The sequence below is a fragment of the Polistes dominula genome, unplaced genomic scaffold, assembly GCF_049000335.1.
Source record: "Polistes dominula isolate Pdom_NZ unplaced genomic scaffold, Pdom_raw_medaka contig_23, whole genome shotgun sequence".
NCBI classification, from domain to species: Eukaryota; Metazoa; Arthropoda; class Insecta; order Hymenoptera; family Vespidae; genus Polistes; species Polistes dominula.
The window spans coordinates 2081497-2099394 of NW_028300963.1; the positions used below are offsets into that span (position 1 = coordinate 2081497).

Genomic DNA, 17898 nt, shown 5'->3' on the forward strand with positions numbered 1-17898 from the left:
TTATGCATATTTATGCAATCGAATATTGTTATCAAAATTAATAATAAAAAAATGATGTGTCAATATATATATGCAATAATTTTTCTTATCTCATATTATGATTTATATATCCTTATTTGTTTATCTTCCTTACTTTAGTTTTTTAAATGCCCGCTTAAAATGTGGCGCCAAAATCACATCGAAATGTCGGATTTAAAATGACTAATAGTATTAAAGAATTAAAGTGACATCAGTATTTTTCATTTTATTAATTACCATCAGTACATTAAGGTTTTATAGTATTATTGAAAATATTTATCTATTTTAATGAAATCAAATATTTCACATTATCTATTTTTAAGATACATAGATAAGATATATACTTTCTACAAATTGTTCATTTGATTAGCTAGTTACTATACTCAGTTATCTTTGTTACGTTACTTGTATATTCATATGAATCGTCATGATTCTTGAACTAATCAACATAAAGCCTCAACGATAAATGAAAGTCAAATGCAATAATAAGTAGATAACATAAGTGCAGCAATAAATTAAATTCTTTCTTATTTTTTTAACTTAACTGACTTCATTTTACTAATTTCAACGATAAGACATTATTTATATTCAATTTCCGGTTCTGTGGCAGCAAAAGTATTACAGTATATATATATATATATACGTTTAATACGCAATATTGCTTACTTCTTGGACAAATATTATTAATAAGATTTTTTAAGAATACAATTAATTGCTTATACCGAAACAAGATAACTTTTTAATTTATTTTTTCCTTGTTGTCGAAATAATTTTGGTAACTTTTTTATACAGTTAATGAATATATTGTGTGGTAATTTTTACTTTAATATACCGTTTTCATCTATTCAGTGATAATACTACTGTCTCTAAATAACACACATTTGTACTTTGAACTTTAAAAATATTTCATTTCATCGTATATATAATTGTTGGTGATAAAGAGTTTTTAAAAGCCAACCTAACGTTTCAAGCGATTAATTTTCAGTAAGTGAACAAAAACTGTAAACGTCAAAATGTTGCTCAAAAAGGTGAATTTCAACATATTCAAATACATTTTTATTAATTTTATCTGTTTTTTTTTTTTTTTAAATATATTTCCCTTTTAAACTGTAAACGTCTGACATTTTTCTTTTTACAATATTGTTGAATTCATTTTCATTTCTAGATATTTAACAATGCCACTCTATATCCTAAAATAATCAGAGCATTTTCCATTAAAACTGAACCTTTGGTGTCGGAAGGTGGTAATGGTTTTAACTTTGGTAAGTATGTTTGTCAAAGAGAAACATTTTTTAAAACTGATATTGCATTAGGTTTAATTAATCATTTTATTTATTTATGTGTTCAGCGTTAAATGATACGCAAAAAGAGATGCAAGAATTGGCACGCAAATTTACCAGAGAAGAAATTATACCCGTGGCTGCTAAGTACGATAAAACTGGAGAATATCCATGGGATATTGTTAAAAAAGCTTGGAGTTTAGGATTGTTAAATGGTCATATTCCACATGACCTTGGTATGCTTTTATGTTATTGTAATACATGAATAGTTATTAAAGTTATTATAATATATTGTTTACATTTAATTTAATTTGATATATAATTGGCGTATTTAGGTGGTTTGGAACAAAATATTTTTGATGGTTGCCTAATAGTAGAAGAAATTTCTTATGGTTGCTCAGGTATAGCAACTGCGATAGAAACTACTAGTCTTGGGGTATATAAGTATTGTAGATATTTTCTATATATGTATTATAATTGATGGTGCAAGTAAGCAGATCTTCATTCTACATGGAAAAATGAGTTAAAAGTAGAGAATATAAAGTTTGTTTATATAATTCTTTTTATTTTGGAGTTTATATTTATCAAGTAAACATGCACACTTGTACCATTAATTATAGGACACCTTGTATATTAAAGATATTACAAGTTATTGATATAGATAATTATTTATTTCATATTTATTTAAAAATAGCAAACCCCAGTAATTGTAGCAGGAAATAAGGAACAACAGAAAAAATATCTTGGTAGACTTATGGAAGAACCTCTTGTGGCTGTAAGTAAAACAATGTAACATGATATATTTTATCGTCTTAATATTTTTGTCTACACGTTTAATGTTTCTAGGCCCTTTGTGTTACTGAACCTAGTGCTGGATCCGATGTAGCAGGTATAAAAACTAGAGCTGTAAAGAAAGGGAATGAATGGATACTTAATGGTACCAAAATGTGGATTACCAACGGTGGTGTTGCAAATTGGTATTTTTTAAACTATTAAAAATATAAATATATGTATATATATGCATAAAGTAAGCATGCATCGTTTATATTAGGTACTATGTATTAGCGAGAACAAATCCTGATCCAAATGCTCCACCTAGCAAAGCTTTTACAGGATTTATTGTTGAACGTTCTTTCGATGGTGTAACTCCAGGTCGTAAGGTAAGTTTTTTAAAGACGTTACTTTTAATAATCACGCATTAAATTATATATTTATTAGAAAATTTCTTCTAAAGGAAATAAATATGGGACAACGAGCTTCCGATACAAGGATGATTACGTTTGAGGATGTTCGTGTACCGGAGGAAAACGTATTGCTAGGAGAAGGAGCTGGTTTTAAAATTACAATGAAAACTTTTGACAGAACACGTCCACCGGTAATATATACACACACACATGCGTGCACGCGTCTATACGTATACAATTATATATACAAATAGTAAAGGTGTTTTATGTATTGAAAGAAATTAACATATATTTATGATTAAACAGGTCGCAGCTTTGGCTACTGGAGTAGCACAAAGAGCTTTAGACGAAGCTACTAAGTATGCATTGGAACGAAAAACTTTTAACAAACCAATAGCTGAACATCAAGCTGTAGCATTTATGATCGCTGATATGGTTATTGGAGTCGAAACGTCTCGTCTCTCTTGGATGAAGGCAGCTTGGGCAATGGACTTAGGTTTGCCAAACGCTTCAGTTTATTCTAGCATCGCCAAATGTTATGCCGCCGATCTAGCTAACAAATCTGCTACCGATGCCGTTCAGGTAACTTGAAATCTTATTTTAATTATGTGTATATTATAAATCAAAACATATAATAATGTATAATACGAATTTGAACAGGTGTTTGGCGGTGCTGGATTTAATACGGAATATCCAGTGGAAAAATTAATGAGAGACGCCAAGATTTTCCAAATTTATGAAGGTACATCACAAATTCAAAGATTGATCATATCCAAAAACCACTTTGGTAAAGCTATGAAAAAATCATAAACAAAAGAAGAAAACGAAGAAATATTATTATTATTATTAGGAAGATTGGAAAATAATATATTTTTCTAAAATTGTTATTGTATAGCACTATATATATATATATATATACGTTAATTGTGAAAGAATTTTTATAAATATATATACATTTATATAACAATATCTTTGGAATAAAATATTATAGGAAAAAATAAATGAACATCAGTCGAAAAAAGGGGGGAAAGAAATATTTAAAATATAATTTGAATTTGGCGGTCGGGTTTTACAGATGGCGCAAGTAACGTTGCACGAAAGCGTTAGTCAAGTGCAATGTTCAATGAAAACGGATTACATCGTATTACGTCCGTCAAGCCATAGTTTTTACGCGGTTATATTTGGTGAAGTCGTGCGCGACGAGTTATGCAACGTTCGGTGTAAAAAGTCTTGTCGATAGGGCACTCGGATATCGTGACACCTGACCTACTTAGACAAAGCGGCTGTTTCTCTTGGAGAGCCATAACTCGAGGAGCTTGGAAAACGCTAAGGATACACGTTCAACGGCCTATCAATTCGAGGATTTGAAATCCTTAGGGGCACCAGGAAACATCGAACTAATCTTTCGCAAATTGCGTCTTTTCATATCACGTTCGAAGTTCAGTGCCGTCGTTAGGGATCACCGGCGCCCGGATAAGTTTAACTACACTCGGTCTAATTAATTTCTCTCTCTCTCTCCCTCGTTTTGCTTTTTTATTCCCCTCTTGATCCCACACAAGTTATATATATATATATATATTGTATATATATATATATATATACACACACATGCATAGTAAAGTCTATCTAACAACTAATAATGCTTTTTAAATGGAATGAAAATTAGATGAAAAAGAAAACTTTCGTTCTCGATTAATACTATATACAAGTAGTAAGCAGACCGAGTAAGCAAGAGAGACTATCCTCACGACACAGAATCGCACGAGCAACAAGGTAGGTAGTCGGTTTACGGTTTCTCCGTCTCTCTTTGTACTCTATATGCCGATGGTTTTCCCTTTCGTTACGCACTACCGTAACCATGTATTGCGGAACCGCGAGCAAATTGGCTAACCTATTGGCAAGAATAATTTTCTGAACGAATTCAAAGAAATTTGACTCGTGTACGATACCAACTGCAGAACGAATCCTTTTAAACAAGCATAGATCGATCACGCGAACGATTGGTAATCGATAGAAAGGGAAAGTAATAATACTTGGATTATTTGTAGTAATTGGTTGGATAAAAGCTAAAAGAAAGAGAGTTATAAAAGGAATTAAATGATAAAGGTAACGATGATGATAATGATGTTGTTGGTTGAAACTAAGTCGAGGCACTTGACGGCTGTTAAGAGCGCCCCTAAGATAAATCCGTTTAAAGGGTACGGGCCTGTAGGTCGGTCGCGCTGTCAGAAGAGCGCGACGGTGCGCCGGACGCTCGCTTGACTAAGGGAGTGCCCGTCCCGATGCAAAGTGTAAGTGAAGTGGCCTACAGACCTACATTTCTCTAACGTTCCATTTTTTCAAGTTGGCCGAACAGGAGGTTAAGAATTCGCGCGGGTCACCATTTTATACGGACGCGTGCGATGTCTCCGTTGTGTGATACGTCGATCGGCTCTCGATAGATAGATAAAGAGAGAGAGAGAGTGAGAGAAAGAGAGAGAGAGAGCGCGAACAAGAGAAAAAACAAAAAAAAGAAAGAGAGAGAGAGAGAGAGAGAGGACACGGTGTAGCAGTTTCTTCTTTCGCCGTGGTACGTTCTGTCGGTGCTGCCGGGCGGCGCGGGGACAATTCAAAGAAAGAACGAGAGAAGGAACTAGCGAGAGCGAGAGTGAGAGCGAGAGTGACGACAAGGAGCGCGCGCGTCATTCAACCAGAAAGAGAAAGAACGAGACACACACACGGGTCGGCGGTGAGACGTAGAGGAGAAAAGTCGTGCGCGCGCGGGCGCGCTGCAATAAAAGAAAGAGAGAGTGAGTGAGAGAGAGAGAGGGAGAGGGTTAGAGAGGGAATAAACCGGTGTGCGAGAGAGCGAAAAGAGAGAAATAGATGCGCGTGTAGGTGCTCTTTTGAGAGCGAGAGCGCGCGCGCGCGCGCTCCAACTAAAAAGTGGGAGAGAGAGAAAGAAAACGAACGAAAGAGCGAACGAGATAGAAATAAATAAAGAAACAGAAAGAGAGAGAAAGAGAGAAGGCAGAAAATAAAAAGAAAAGAAAAGAAAAGAAAAGAGCAAGTGCTTGCGTGCGTGCGTCCAACGTGCGTACGTACGTGCGTATGTGCGTCCTCCGTGCGTGCGTGCGTGCGTACGGTGGTGGAGAAGGCGAAGAAGAAGAGAAAAAGAAGAAAAGAAGAAAAAGAAGAAGAAGAAGACGAAGAAGAAGGTGTCTTTGAAGGGGGAGGGTGCCTCGTTCGTTCGTTCGTTCGTTCGTTCCGTTCGTCTGTCCCGCCGTCCATCTGTCCGTTTGCCTGTCCGTCGTTCCCTCGTTCATAGGAATGCACGACGGTCGAATGGCTACAGGTTCAGGGGAAGGTAGTAGGGCCGCCGGAGGGGGGCCCGTACCACCTCTGGAAAACAATTCAACTGCGACAACTACCCTTACGGAATCGTCCACCTCCTCCCCACCCTCGGTTGCTCCCTCTTCTTCTTCCTCTACCTCATCTTCTAGCTCCTCCTCGTCCACTGCGAATACCCCTGCCGCGATCTTGACGGAGAATCACGCGAATGTTACGAGTAATTTGCCATTGACCACGGGATCCCAACAACCTCAACAAACTATTCATCAACAACAACAACAACAATCGCAACAAGAACAACAACAACAACAGCAAGATCAACAACAGCAGCAATCGTGTATCAGGCTCGATCTGCTCGACGATTTATCCGGCAATGATGCTTCAGGTACGATCACGCATTGATTCAGCACTCCACTTTAAATGCTCTCTTTTTTTTTCTCTCAGTTTTTTTTTTCCTTTCTACTAGCTTTTCTTTTTCTTCTATTGCTTGTGCTTTTGTTCAACCCTTTTTCTTTATTCTATCTTTTCCATGCTCTGCTTTCGAATCTCTTGGAATCTCTACTTTTTTTTATCTACCTTTTTATTTACCTCTTCCCCTTTGTCATATTTCCCATCCCATCCCCTACTCTACCTTCCCCTGTCTTTCTCTTTCATCCCCTTTTTTTTTCTTCTATGGGTTTTCTCTATTGCACGTGCACCTTTCCTACCAAGAGGGAACGAAACGTAGCGATCATACAATGCACTTGATCGTTTTGTTTTCAAATGAATTGAGTGACGTGATATCTATTCCGTACCTACCTTTGAAATGAGAACAGGTGCCATATGAACGAGGAAATCTATGAGAATAGATCACCCTCCACCCTGTGAAACGGGGGAATAATCTACTTGTTTTTTATGATTTTCAGGAAAACACAAGTATTAGTAATTTTATACTTTTACTTATTAGCTTTACGTATTGTATATTTATGCACTATCTTTGTATAATGTTTAAAACTTAGGATATCATTTTCAAATATTTTCATCGAGGGAAACTAAAAGAACTGAAAATGTCTCATGAAAATTTGGATATAATAATAAAAAGTATACCTTGGTATGTCCACTGTAATAGGACGATTTCTTAAGGGTTGTTTGGTTGTATCAAAATTGTTAAAAAGTTTCAATACAAAATCAAAATACAATGGAGTATTTTGCAATGGTATAAAGATGTTGTACTAATGGATTAGATGTAGGTGATTCGATGATAATGGAAATTATTTTTTGAAATAAAATTTCTACAAAAAATCGTACCTATTGTATATACATTTTCCAAAAATTAAAAATACTTTTTACAAAGTATTTTATATTTCGCGCCATTAAAATATTCGGATAGAATACTTCGCGAACGACGACGTTTGGCGTCGCGTCGATCGGTTAAGACGCAACAGGCGTTTTCAATTAAATTTCAAAGTGGAATTGCTTTCAGAGCATGATTCTACTATGGTTGTCCTCAATTTGGAAAGAAGCTTTGAAAGCGTGTCTCTTCGAGAAGAATGCTCATACACGTTTGTAACAACCCCCCAGAAATTCTGAGAAAATAACATTCCTTGCTTTTTATTTTGTTTCATAAAAGCAACGTGAACAACGTTCTTTAACTTATTCTTGTTCGTATCATCCCTCCTATTTCCTTTTTCTTCTTTTTGGAGAACACAATGATGCATAGTTAATTGGAAAAACATTTTGAATCTTATTTCTAACTTCGAAAAAACTTTACAGTCAATAGAAATGTTAGTTCCGTTCTATCACCTCTTCCGAAACGGAAAGACTAACACAGCAAGAAGGGGAGAGGATTATTCGGTCCCTAAATGTTTCCGAACAGAAACCCTCTATTCACATAAAAAATCTTTTCGTAAGCGTGCTGGCGCGTGCCAGACGAGAACCGTTTTCCACTAATATCCTTGAAGGACAAAGTTCCTTTCAGTCCCGTTCAAAGAAACTCCAACAATACGGATAGAGTCAACATGTACTTGATGCATCAAATAGGAACACTTGTTGAGTCCCTTTTTTCCAAAGTGTCGTAATTTTTCTTTTAGAATTGTTCGTTCTTTAAATATGTCATGTCCTGCGTAACTATTCAACAGCTACCCCCTGCTATTACCACCAACATAGAATTCAAGCTCTAAATTTGAAGCATTTGTATTCACATTTGATTTATTTCAAGTCTAGGATATTATAAATCTACTTTCACTTTGTCCGAACAGAATCTATTAGAATGATAATCATTGTATCGATCATTTTTCATAAATAAAATGAAAAACAGCTCCAATAGAATTTATTTAAACATCTGAAAAAAGTTTATTTATTTCTATTCCAATTCGTCCGTATTTCAATATCCTTTTTAACATCAAAATGTTAGAGTGCATATTTGTAATAGGGTGTATCTTATTTACGAGTGAAACTAGGACAAAATTGATGGTAGAAATAGTTGTCAAATATTTTATTCAATTTCTACTATTTGTTCTTCTATTATACGAGGATTCAAGTATCGTTCCGTCCTAACTCTCGCCAGGAGATTTTTTTTTATAAAGAATCTTTACAAGGAACTATTGTGAACATTTCGACGGACTGGTATCACGTGGATACTTTAAGGGACATCATAGAAAAAAAAGAAGAAATAAAAAGACGACACGCGTTCATGATATATAGTACGAGCCTTCTTCTTTCTCCGGCTCTCAGTTGAGCATGATTACAAAGCATTTGCGTGGCTCTCTGTGTGTCTTTTATAAAGTACATACACTCCCACGCGACGTTAAGACGGTCGACGGGTCGTTTCTCGTCGACTGCGGTCGCTATTGAATAGCTTGACCCACTTTGATAAAGTCGCATTGGAATAACTCAATAACACCAAGCCCAGCCAACAACAATAATTATTATTCAATGTTCTCAGCACGCTGAACACTGGTGATATCGATGCACGTGCCAATTTATCAGACCATGAGCCTAGAAACTACATTTTCTTTATCGTTAACTACTATTAGTAACTACTATGCGAATTTTACATGTATTCTTTTTTATTATTAACGTTTCTTTGCTCACACAAGCTCGAGAATAGTTAATAATTCGTTAATAATAGAAAAGATCATGAATATGGATATAAAGGATGAAAAAAAAAGGGAAAGCGTTATTGATCATTAATTTAACGATTATATCATCGCAATCTCTGTTTTTTATTTGTATTTTATCGACTGCTCATACTTCCCCTGCCCTCCCCCTAGCCATTCTTTTTTTAATGATCTTTCTGGATCCTTTTCCGTGTTGCTAAGATCTCTCGATCGAAGTCGGCTAAAGTTTGCCAGATTCGCCGCGACATGGCGCTGATAATCAATCTTTCTTTCTTTCTTTCGTTGTACTTCAAACCTAATCTCGATTGGCGCGCGCTTTTGCGGCCGATTTAAATGTCTACTTGCTGTGTACTGTTTGAAAACTGCTAAAGTTAAATACATGGACGATTCTCTAACGACAACGACGTTCCTCGTACCAGTTATGATGAATTCGATTGGGTAATACAGGCGTAGAGTACCGAGGGACGAGAAGTGACGCCACGGGACACGGTCTGTGGTTTTTAATACGCGTCCTACTTTCCGCTATCTTTCCCGCAAAGAGCAGAGCGCGCGCAGAACCAACAGTAACAGCAACACCAGAGGAGACCAAAACCAACGACGAAGACGAAGCTAAAGACCAAACAGGAGAAAGAAAAAGAGAGAAAAAGAGAGTGGGGTTCCAGGGGGTTACAGTGCCTGGATTATACTCTCCACCTCCCACCCTCTTCTCTCTTTCTCTTTCTTTTCACATATACTTGCTCTTCTCTTTCTCGCAATAACGAGACACAAAGACAACGACGACGTAATGTGTTGGAGGAGTGTGACGTGATTGGCGCGTGTCGCCATCAGTGTGTTGTTGCTGGTGCAGAATGCCTATGAGCTTATTGCATGCATGTATATGTGTGTATTTAACTCTAAAGAGTTAAAGAGAGAGAGAAAGAGAGAGAGATAGAGCGCGTGTGCGCGCATGCGTACACGCGCTAAAAGAGACGCGAGATAACGACGACGTGGCGAGTAGCCACCACTACCACCACAACCATCGCCGTCACCGTGGTTAGAAGGACTGAAATTGAAAGTGCTCGTCCCACTGGCCCACTGACCTGATTACCCACTGACAATGGCACGAATCCCGTGCGCCGCGCAAACCTCTCCCCGTTGCTCCCTCCCTCTCTCTCTCCCTTCGTCCTCCTCATTCCTCTCCTTCTTACTATCGCGACGCAAGCGTCGTCTACGCGTCGTCGTTGTCTACTTGCATCTATTTCTTTTTTGCTACCCACCTAAGTTGTACTAGTGGTAGTAGTAGTATTCTCATAATATATAATTTTGATCTCTCGAAGATGGAACAGAGAGAAACTAGCCGAAAAAAAAAAGAAATAATGAAATAGAAGAGAAAGGGAAAGGGAGAAACTTACGTTACACTTTCGTTTTACTAACGTACACTTTCTCCAAACGGTAGATTTTTCTTTCGGCAAAAATTCTCTGACGCAACTATTTCGAAAGAGGTAGGGTAGTACTCACGGGTCAGACCCGACGTGTATGAGGAAAGAAAAGAAAATAAAAGAAAATGAAAAAGAAATAAAAGGCATCGAAGATTATTTAAACCAGGAGTGCCTTTAGGTTCGAAAGGTTTCTCTTTTAAAAGGTAAAAGAAATATATTATCTGGTAGTACGATATAACCGAGGATATCATTATACTTCAGTTCGAATTTAAATACATTGTGTTCTTCCCTTAGAAACAATGGTTCAGTCGCGTCAGTAAGATTGGTGTCCGTTCCAGTTTGGTCCCCTCAGGGGCCCTCTTTTCTCTCTTACTTTTCGTTTCTGGCTAACTCGTGATTTCGTGGTTGCTACTCGGCCGACCAGAGCCAAACAAACGACGACTACTTCACTCTCGCTTTCGTCGCCATGCTGAAAGTGCTTTCGGCTTATGGCTTTCGCAACATTTTTCCCAAGCCGATTGGTTTTGTCCAAGCGCGCGCTCTCTCACGTACACCTTTGATCGCTGTTACTGTTGGTTGTTGTTGGTTGTTACTTGGTATTGGTACTGGTATATTTCTCCTTTCCTCTTTCTCCTCTTCTTCCTCCTTCTCCTCTTGGAGAGTTTGCATTCGTGTTCCTTCGCTCGGCTGGCTTTGCTCTTTTCCCCAAGTGTGCGCGCGTGAACAAACCGAGGGGAGAGACTCTCGCGCCCGCCTACTTTCGCTAGTTTGCGTAAGAAACGTATACGTATTCGGTTAGCTAACGATTCTCCTCTGGCCCCAACACAAACAACACATCTTTCGTACCTTCTTATATCTTCTATGGACCGACCAATTTCGGTCATCTTTTCGGATCAGTCCATTTTTATTCTTTTTCATCATCATCATCATCTTCTTCTTCTTCTTCTTCTTCTTCTTCTTCTTCTTCTTCTTCTTCTTCTTATACTCCCCCGTACTTAACGTTCAACTCTTTTGTTATCTACAATGATCATTATGATTCATTATTATGATGATTTAGTAGAGACTAAATTATCTATTAAGATCTCACAAATCCTATACTTGCTTTTTAATTATCCTTTCAATTCGTTATGTAATAACTTACGCCAATGGTCGAAAGGTTAAGTCACACACAGTTATTCGTTATTAGATGCTACTAGCCCTCCTATTATTCGCACATTAAGTAACGCAAGTCAACGCGTTAGGTTACGCCATGTTAGGAGTCTAAAGTATCTCTCTTGAATGTTTTAAACGCGTTAGAATTTCAAATATATCAAATGGGCTTTAGTATATATTCTGGGTAAAATACGTAAACGGTTGAATCTTCATCTAGCAACTATTACTATTACTATTACTACTACTATTATTGCTGTTGCTGTTGCTGGCTGGCTGCTGCTACTTTGTGACGTAACTAACGCACATCCTTTACCCTGTACATACAATCGGGATATATTCTACATGACGAAACCATCGAAACTTTCTCGAGGGTGGAGGAGGAGTGGTGATGGTAAAACTTACTTGTGGCCCGATCTCCTCCTCCTCCTCCTACCTTCACCTCCACCTCCACAGTCCCCTCTTTTTCGACGAGTAATTTTCGGTCCTAACTTATACGTGCTCGTCGAAAGTGAAATCGAGAATGTTGATGCGCGCGCATAAGCGCGGAAACTTTCAAATTGTATTTAATGATGAATGAATTTGTATTTTATATTGATCTATTAAATATCATTATTTTTTTTTTTTTATTTATTTATTTGGAATAATTAAATGTGGATCATTTGATATTGGATTTAATATTAAATCAAATAATTTTGTATATTAATTAAAATTAGGATAGTCATTTTATTCGATCGATTTTTAAGGTTATTTTGAAAGAAAATATAAGAACGATATTATATTGTAGATAACAAATATTTATTCTTATTTATTATTTATTCATGTAAGAGATAATTAATTGAATTGTTGTTAAATTAATTTAGTTTTTGGTTTGTTTGCAATATCTTTTTCCGTATGCTCGACCGATTCTTCCCGTCTCGAAAATCGAAGGACAATTCATGATTGGTTATACGACCTCGTGTAATCGTCAGACATTTTCCGTATACGTTGCCATTGCATTGCGTTGATACTTTAAGTTTAAAAGAATGAAGTTAAGTAAAGTTAAGTTTGAGCCGCGTTTGATATCTGCTGTGTTGTATTGCGTTGCGTTGCGTTGCACGTACGTGCACGCTTAAAATACACCACGCACTATCACCCCATCCATTCCATTTCGATGGAGGTCACCCGGTAGCTTAAGTGGGTCTCGACCACTTGGTTAGTGTGTCATGGCATACACGTTACTGTATAAACTTAATTTCAATAGCAACGTTAATAAGACTCGAACGTGGCTGCTGAAGTAAAAGAAAAGGAAAAGGAAGAGAAAAGGGGAGGACAAAAAAAATTATCAAAAAAAGAGTGGGGGGAAAGAAAAATAAATAAATAAATGCATTGATATAATACCTTCATCTTTTTTTTTTTATCTTTCCAATTATTTTTATTCTTTTTTTGTTTTGTTTTAAACATTGATTGACGAGCGAGACCACCCTGTATTCACCATTTAGCAAACAACATTTCGTGTTTATCCATTTATTTTTATATATATTTCTTTCTCTCTCTTTTTTTTTTTTTTTTTTTTATTTCATCACCTTGCAATGCTTATGCGTTATCGATCCGAGGGACGGAAAATTCTACCGTTAATCTTCCAGTCTCTCCTCCTCCTCCTCCTCCTCTTTCTCCTCCTCCTTCTCCTTTTACTTTGCACTCTGAGATATCTTCTTCTTCTTCTTTCTTTTTATTCAAAGATGCAACCTAATTTCATGACCTAGGACACGAGAAAACTCGACAAACTTATCATATACACACATGCGTACCAACATACTCTCTCTCTCTCTCTCTCTCTCTCTTTTTTTATTTTTACATTACCCTTTTGATATTCATATATACATAAGTAAACGTAATTTGAATATTTAAACTTGACAAAATACAAATCGTAAGGTAATCAAAATTTATATTCGAAGTTTCTCTCTTTATGGCTTGCCATTCAAACAAAAACGAAAAAAAAAAAAAATTAAAGAAGAATAATAATTAATTAATCAAGCATGGTAACAAACAAAAAAAACAAAACGAACAATGTGTAACCAAAACGAGGATTGAAAGTGTTAAGAAATCATTTTTTTCATTGAATACTTAAAGGGGGAAATAATAGAACAAAAGTGAAGAATACGGGATTTACGTTCTTAGGTGGGAAGAAACTGAAAGGGGAGGGAGGGAGGGAGAGGGAGAGCGGGGAGGGGAAGGGGTTATGAGCATGGACAAGTATGGGTATGGACAAAAGTGTTAGGTGGGACGGGGAGGTAAAAGCAATGAGAGAGAGAGAGAGAGAGAGAGACGTCGTATTACCATTGGATAAGAAATGTGTGTCTAGTTTAGTGGGCAAGTAGGTCGCAAGGGAAACCAACCTGAGTTACGCAACTCAGTTCCAGTGTTATACAACTATTGACTCACCGGATTAACAAGTAGGCTGGGTGAAAACGAAAGCTGAGCAGCACCAGCACCAGCACCAGCAGTAACGTTGTCCGGGCTTATTTCTTTCTCTCTCTCTCTCTCTCTTTACTTTACTCCCCCTCCTAACCCCCACCCTATCATTACCCCTCACTTCTCTGTACCCTTTTCCTTTTCTTGTACGCGTACAATCTTTCTTTTTTTCTTACTCGATTCACTCTCACCTGTCCTGTCAGAATGTTGCGAATAAGGGAGGAAGAGGGGAAAGAGGGGATGATCAGGAGGTGGGGATGAAGAGGATGATTTTACGTGCAAATTATGTTTATTGTTAATTCATAAATGGCACATAAATGGCATCGATAGAAGATCATAATCGTCATCGTTGTAATAATTGATAGCAAGTTAAGTCGGTTAATCTGTTTTTTCTTTTTTTCTTTTTTTTTTCTTTTTTTTCAAGTGCGTCCCCATTTACACCCCCTTCCATTATTATTTCTTTCGTTCTATTAGGTTAAATTATATATTATTATTATTATTATATATAAAATAATAATATAAATATTATTATAATATATTTTTATATTAATTATAAATTTACACCTTTCTTTTACTATTGGGTTGGCAAGTAAATGATTGCGGATTTTGTCGATAGATGGACTTTTAACACGTTGTACGCCACGTTCATTTTCAAGGAAGTCCTCGTCAGGCCACAGGCGTTACTTTGTATTGAAAAAATAGTTGAACGTGTCAGTCACCGGTGACTGACGCGGCCTAAACGGGAAATCTAATGTCAGTCACCGGTGACGGACGCGGCCTAAACGGAAAGTCTAATGTCAGTCACCGATGACTGACGTGGCGCTCAACGTGTTAAAATCAGCAATAACTTAGTTGCCAACTCAATACTTTGTTTTCGTTTCATTGTCGTTTAACAGTAAAACTTATGAGAGTGTGTGAGAGAGAGAGAGAGAGATAATAGGTGAGGGATTATCAGAAAAAAAGAAAAATCCAACTGTTTTATTGTACGCTCAAGTAGAGTAGTATCGGTTTGCGCGTAAAAAAGAAGTAGGCCACTCGACAACGACAACGACAACGACAACGACGACAACGACGACAACGACGACGATGACGACGATGACGACGAGGAGGCGAGCTTCTTTGGCAAAGAGGCGCTCGCGAGTTAAACGAAACGTGCAAATGGCGACGCACAAATCACCGAGAGAGTCTACTCCGATAGCTCGGAAATTTTCAACGCCAGAGAAACAGAGAAAGAAAGAAAAAACAGAGAAAGAAAGGAAAAGAGAGAGAGAGAGAGAGAGAGAGAGAGAGAATCTGACCCAGATAAAATGAAATTACGAAATCGCATGTACTACGAAGCACCGAAGCGTATCGAGAGAGAGAAAGAAAGAAAAAGATTCGCAAAGCAACCCCTTACGTTTAAAAAAAAAAACACACACACACACACACACATACAAAATAAACCATCCAATAGAAAATTAAAAAAAGAAAAAAAAAAGAATACCGTTCCGCAATTGTCTATCTATTTATCTATCTATCTATCTATCTATCTATCTTTATCTACTTCTAACTCTGTTTTCATGTAGAAACGTTTAGAAATTCTTCCTTCGTTTTAAACGCGATCGAAGATATCTGACCCCCTTTTTAGGTGGAATCCGATGAAAAAGAAAAAAAGAACAGCGATTAGAAGGATAAAAAAAGAAAAAGAAAAGGAAGTAAGGAAGAAAGAATTAAAGAAAAGAAAAGAAAAGAAAAGAAAAGAAAGAAAAGAGGGTAAAATGAGGTTAAGAATGAAGAGCGGGAAAAAGAAAATAAGCTACCGCAACAGTTTTCTACTTCTAGGCGTATACCACCACCCCTAGCGATAAGTGGTGGTGGTGGGGGAGGGGTGGAGTAGTGTGTGGTGCGGACAGCGAATCAATAGCGGTGACATAGTTACCGAGTAAACCTGGCCCAGTTTTCAATACCGACCTCATTCTTCTTTTCTTTTTTCCTTTTCTTTCCCTTCAGACAATTTTTCCAAGAATTTTCTTTACCACCCTCTATCCCTTATCCCTTTCCTACCTTGAATAATCACCTGTACGTTAGTACAAACTTAAACAGAACGTCAATGATATTCTGGTATATTTGATAAGAAACGTTTTGTTGATAAATGACGTGTATTGTATTATGCTTTTTATATTTGAATCATTTTCAACAGTGACGTATTTAAAGGTAAATGCCTTAAAAAAAGTACGTGGGAGGTGTGTGTGTATGTGTATAGGACGATAAAGGGAAAGAAGACAGTTCGATATCGACGCAAATAGTTCTGTCGCAGTAGTAGCTAGCTAGTCGACCTTGGGGTCACTTATCAACCGACATGAAATGCAGCTGACGACGCAGCACGAGCACCACATACTACTACTAACCGTTATTACTACCCTACCTGTTTTGAATAATTTCGCGAATAATGATCTATGCTAAGCTATATCCAAAGTAGGGAGTGAGAAAGAAAAAAACAGACAAGAAAATAACGTGTAGTATAATAATAATAATAATAATAATAATAGTAATAATAATAAATATAGTTAACACTTGGAATATCGAATTTATATTACAATGCGTGCCATTATCGTACCAAATGAAAGAGTCAACGTGGTTTGTTCAAGAAAAATGTTAAATTTTGGCTCTTCATCAAAAAATGCAGCATATCAATGACGTTGAAAGATTAATGATTCTTATGGGGGAAGGAGAAGATCATTTGTATGCCGTCATGATGATCGTGCGCCGGTGCAGATCATTGTGAGATCAAATGAAGAGCGTTCGTTCTGAAGAGAAACCTCACGCAGAGTGACGAGACGTGACGAGCCTTTTCACTCGTCAAACGACCGCCAGAGTGCCAAGCTCTCCAAGCTTCTTCTTCTTCTTCTTCTTCTTCTTCTTTCAATGAGAAATACCGACACCAACGATAACGACAACAGCAACAACAGCAGCAGCAGCACGCTTCTCTCTGCTAGGAACAGAGAAGTGTGTCAAGGGCAGAGAGCTAGCAGGGCACCGGTCCGTGACGAACCGAAACGAAACGAAACGAAACGAAAGAGAGAACCGAGAGTTTTACCTGCTCGATCCACGTACCTCCTCCTCCTCTCCTCATCATCATCTCTCTCTCTCTCTCTCTCTCTCTCTCTCTCTCTCTCTCTCTCTCCTCTTTCTCCTCCTCATCTCTCGATTGCATTGCATATCTCCTTGCGCTACAAATACACTCGTAACGTGCGTCTCGAGTATGTCAACGATCAAGGACAACAGACCCACCACTACCACCATCATCATATCATCACCACCACCACTACCACCATTACCGATTACCATTTCCATTACCAGTACCAATAATATTCTTCTCAACGTGTTTATTGCCGATGAAATCTCAAATGTACTTTACTTTCTTTTATTCACCACCCACCCATGAATATAATCTGTCTGTCTGTCTGTCTCTCTCTCTCTCTCTCTCTCTCTCTCTATCTCTCTCTTTCTTCAAAGTTTCTTTCCTTGTCTTCTTTATATACGCCGACATTTGAAAATCAGATTGAACCGCGCAACCTCCAACCCCGGCCAGGAATTTGGATCAAGGAGGGCTCTGCGCGTCGAGCGTGACGCCTTTATGGGTCTTACACACGAAACGCGTCTTGCGAACTCGCACGCGGTATACTCGTGGAACGTTTCATTTCTAAGTATATGTATTTGTGTACTTATATATATATATATATATATATCCTGACTTCGATCTACATATATATATGTATAAACCTTTTCGTATGCAAGCAAGAAGGAGCCTTCACGCAGTAGCGTAACGCTTTAGCGTGCAGAAACTGTATCGATTATGGGTCAGTTGAGATAGGTGAGCTAGCCGGAGATTAGCTTATAATAGACTTTTCTTCGTATAAACGCGCGAGGCCATATATGAAGTAGCTGCATAAGTTAGAAAGAGAAAGAAAGAAAGAAAGAAAGAAAG

General features: G+C 37.4%; 2 protein-coding genes and 1 long non-coding RNA gene across 4 annotated transcripts in view; 2 read left to right on the top strand and 1 right to left on the bottom strand.

The window, feature by feature from the left end:
- Positions 1-462: 462 nt before the first annotated feature.
- On the top strand, positions 463-3451 carry Mcad (Medium-chain acyl-CoA dehydrogenase). Its single transcript, XM_015318739.2, has 10 exons — positions 463-1046; positions 1184-1280; positions 1367-1534; positions 1634-1734; positions 1993-2073; positions 2145-2275; positions 2350-2458; positions 2533-2673; positions 2789-3064; positions 3143-3451. The coding sequence occupies exons 1-10, from the start codon at positions 1032-1034 to the stop codon at positions 3290-3292; spliced, it is 1269 nt and encodes a 422-aa protein (XP_015174225.2). The 5' UTR covers positions 463-1031; the 3' UTR covers positions 3293-3451.
- Positions 3452-4066: 615 nt separating this feature from the next.
- ftz-f1 (ftz transcription factor 1) overlaps positions 4067-17898 on the top strand; it is a 45251-nt gene continuing 31419 nt past the window's right edge. The window contains exons 1-2 of one of the 2 annotated variants that reach the window (XM_089172572.1): positions 4067-4255; positions 4827-6197. In XM_089172572.1, coding sequence (XP_089028698.1) covers positions 5792-6197 — 406 coding nt within the window. In that variant the 5' untranslated portion in view covers positions 4067-4255; positions 4827-5791. Of the gene's footprint in view, positions 6198-17898 lie in introns of both variants that reach the window. The other variant, XM_015318733.2, reaches the window with a different exon arrangement.
- Positions 13298-17040, bottom strand: LOC149032505 (uncharacterized). The gene is made up of 2 exons (XR_016176588.1): positions 17008-17040; positions 13298-16899 (listed from the first exon to the last, which is right to left on the bottom strand). It is a non-coding gene; the product is annotated as an uncharacterized LOC149032505 (long non-coding RNA).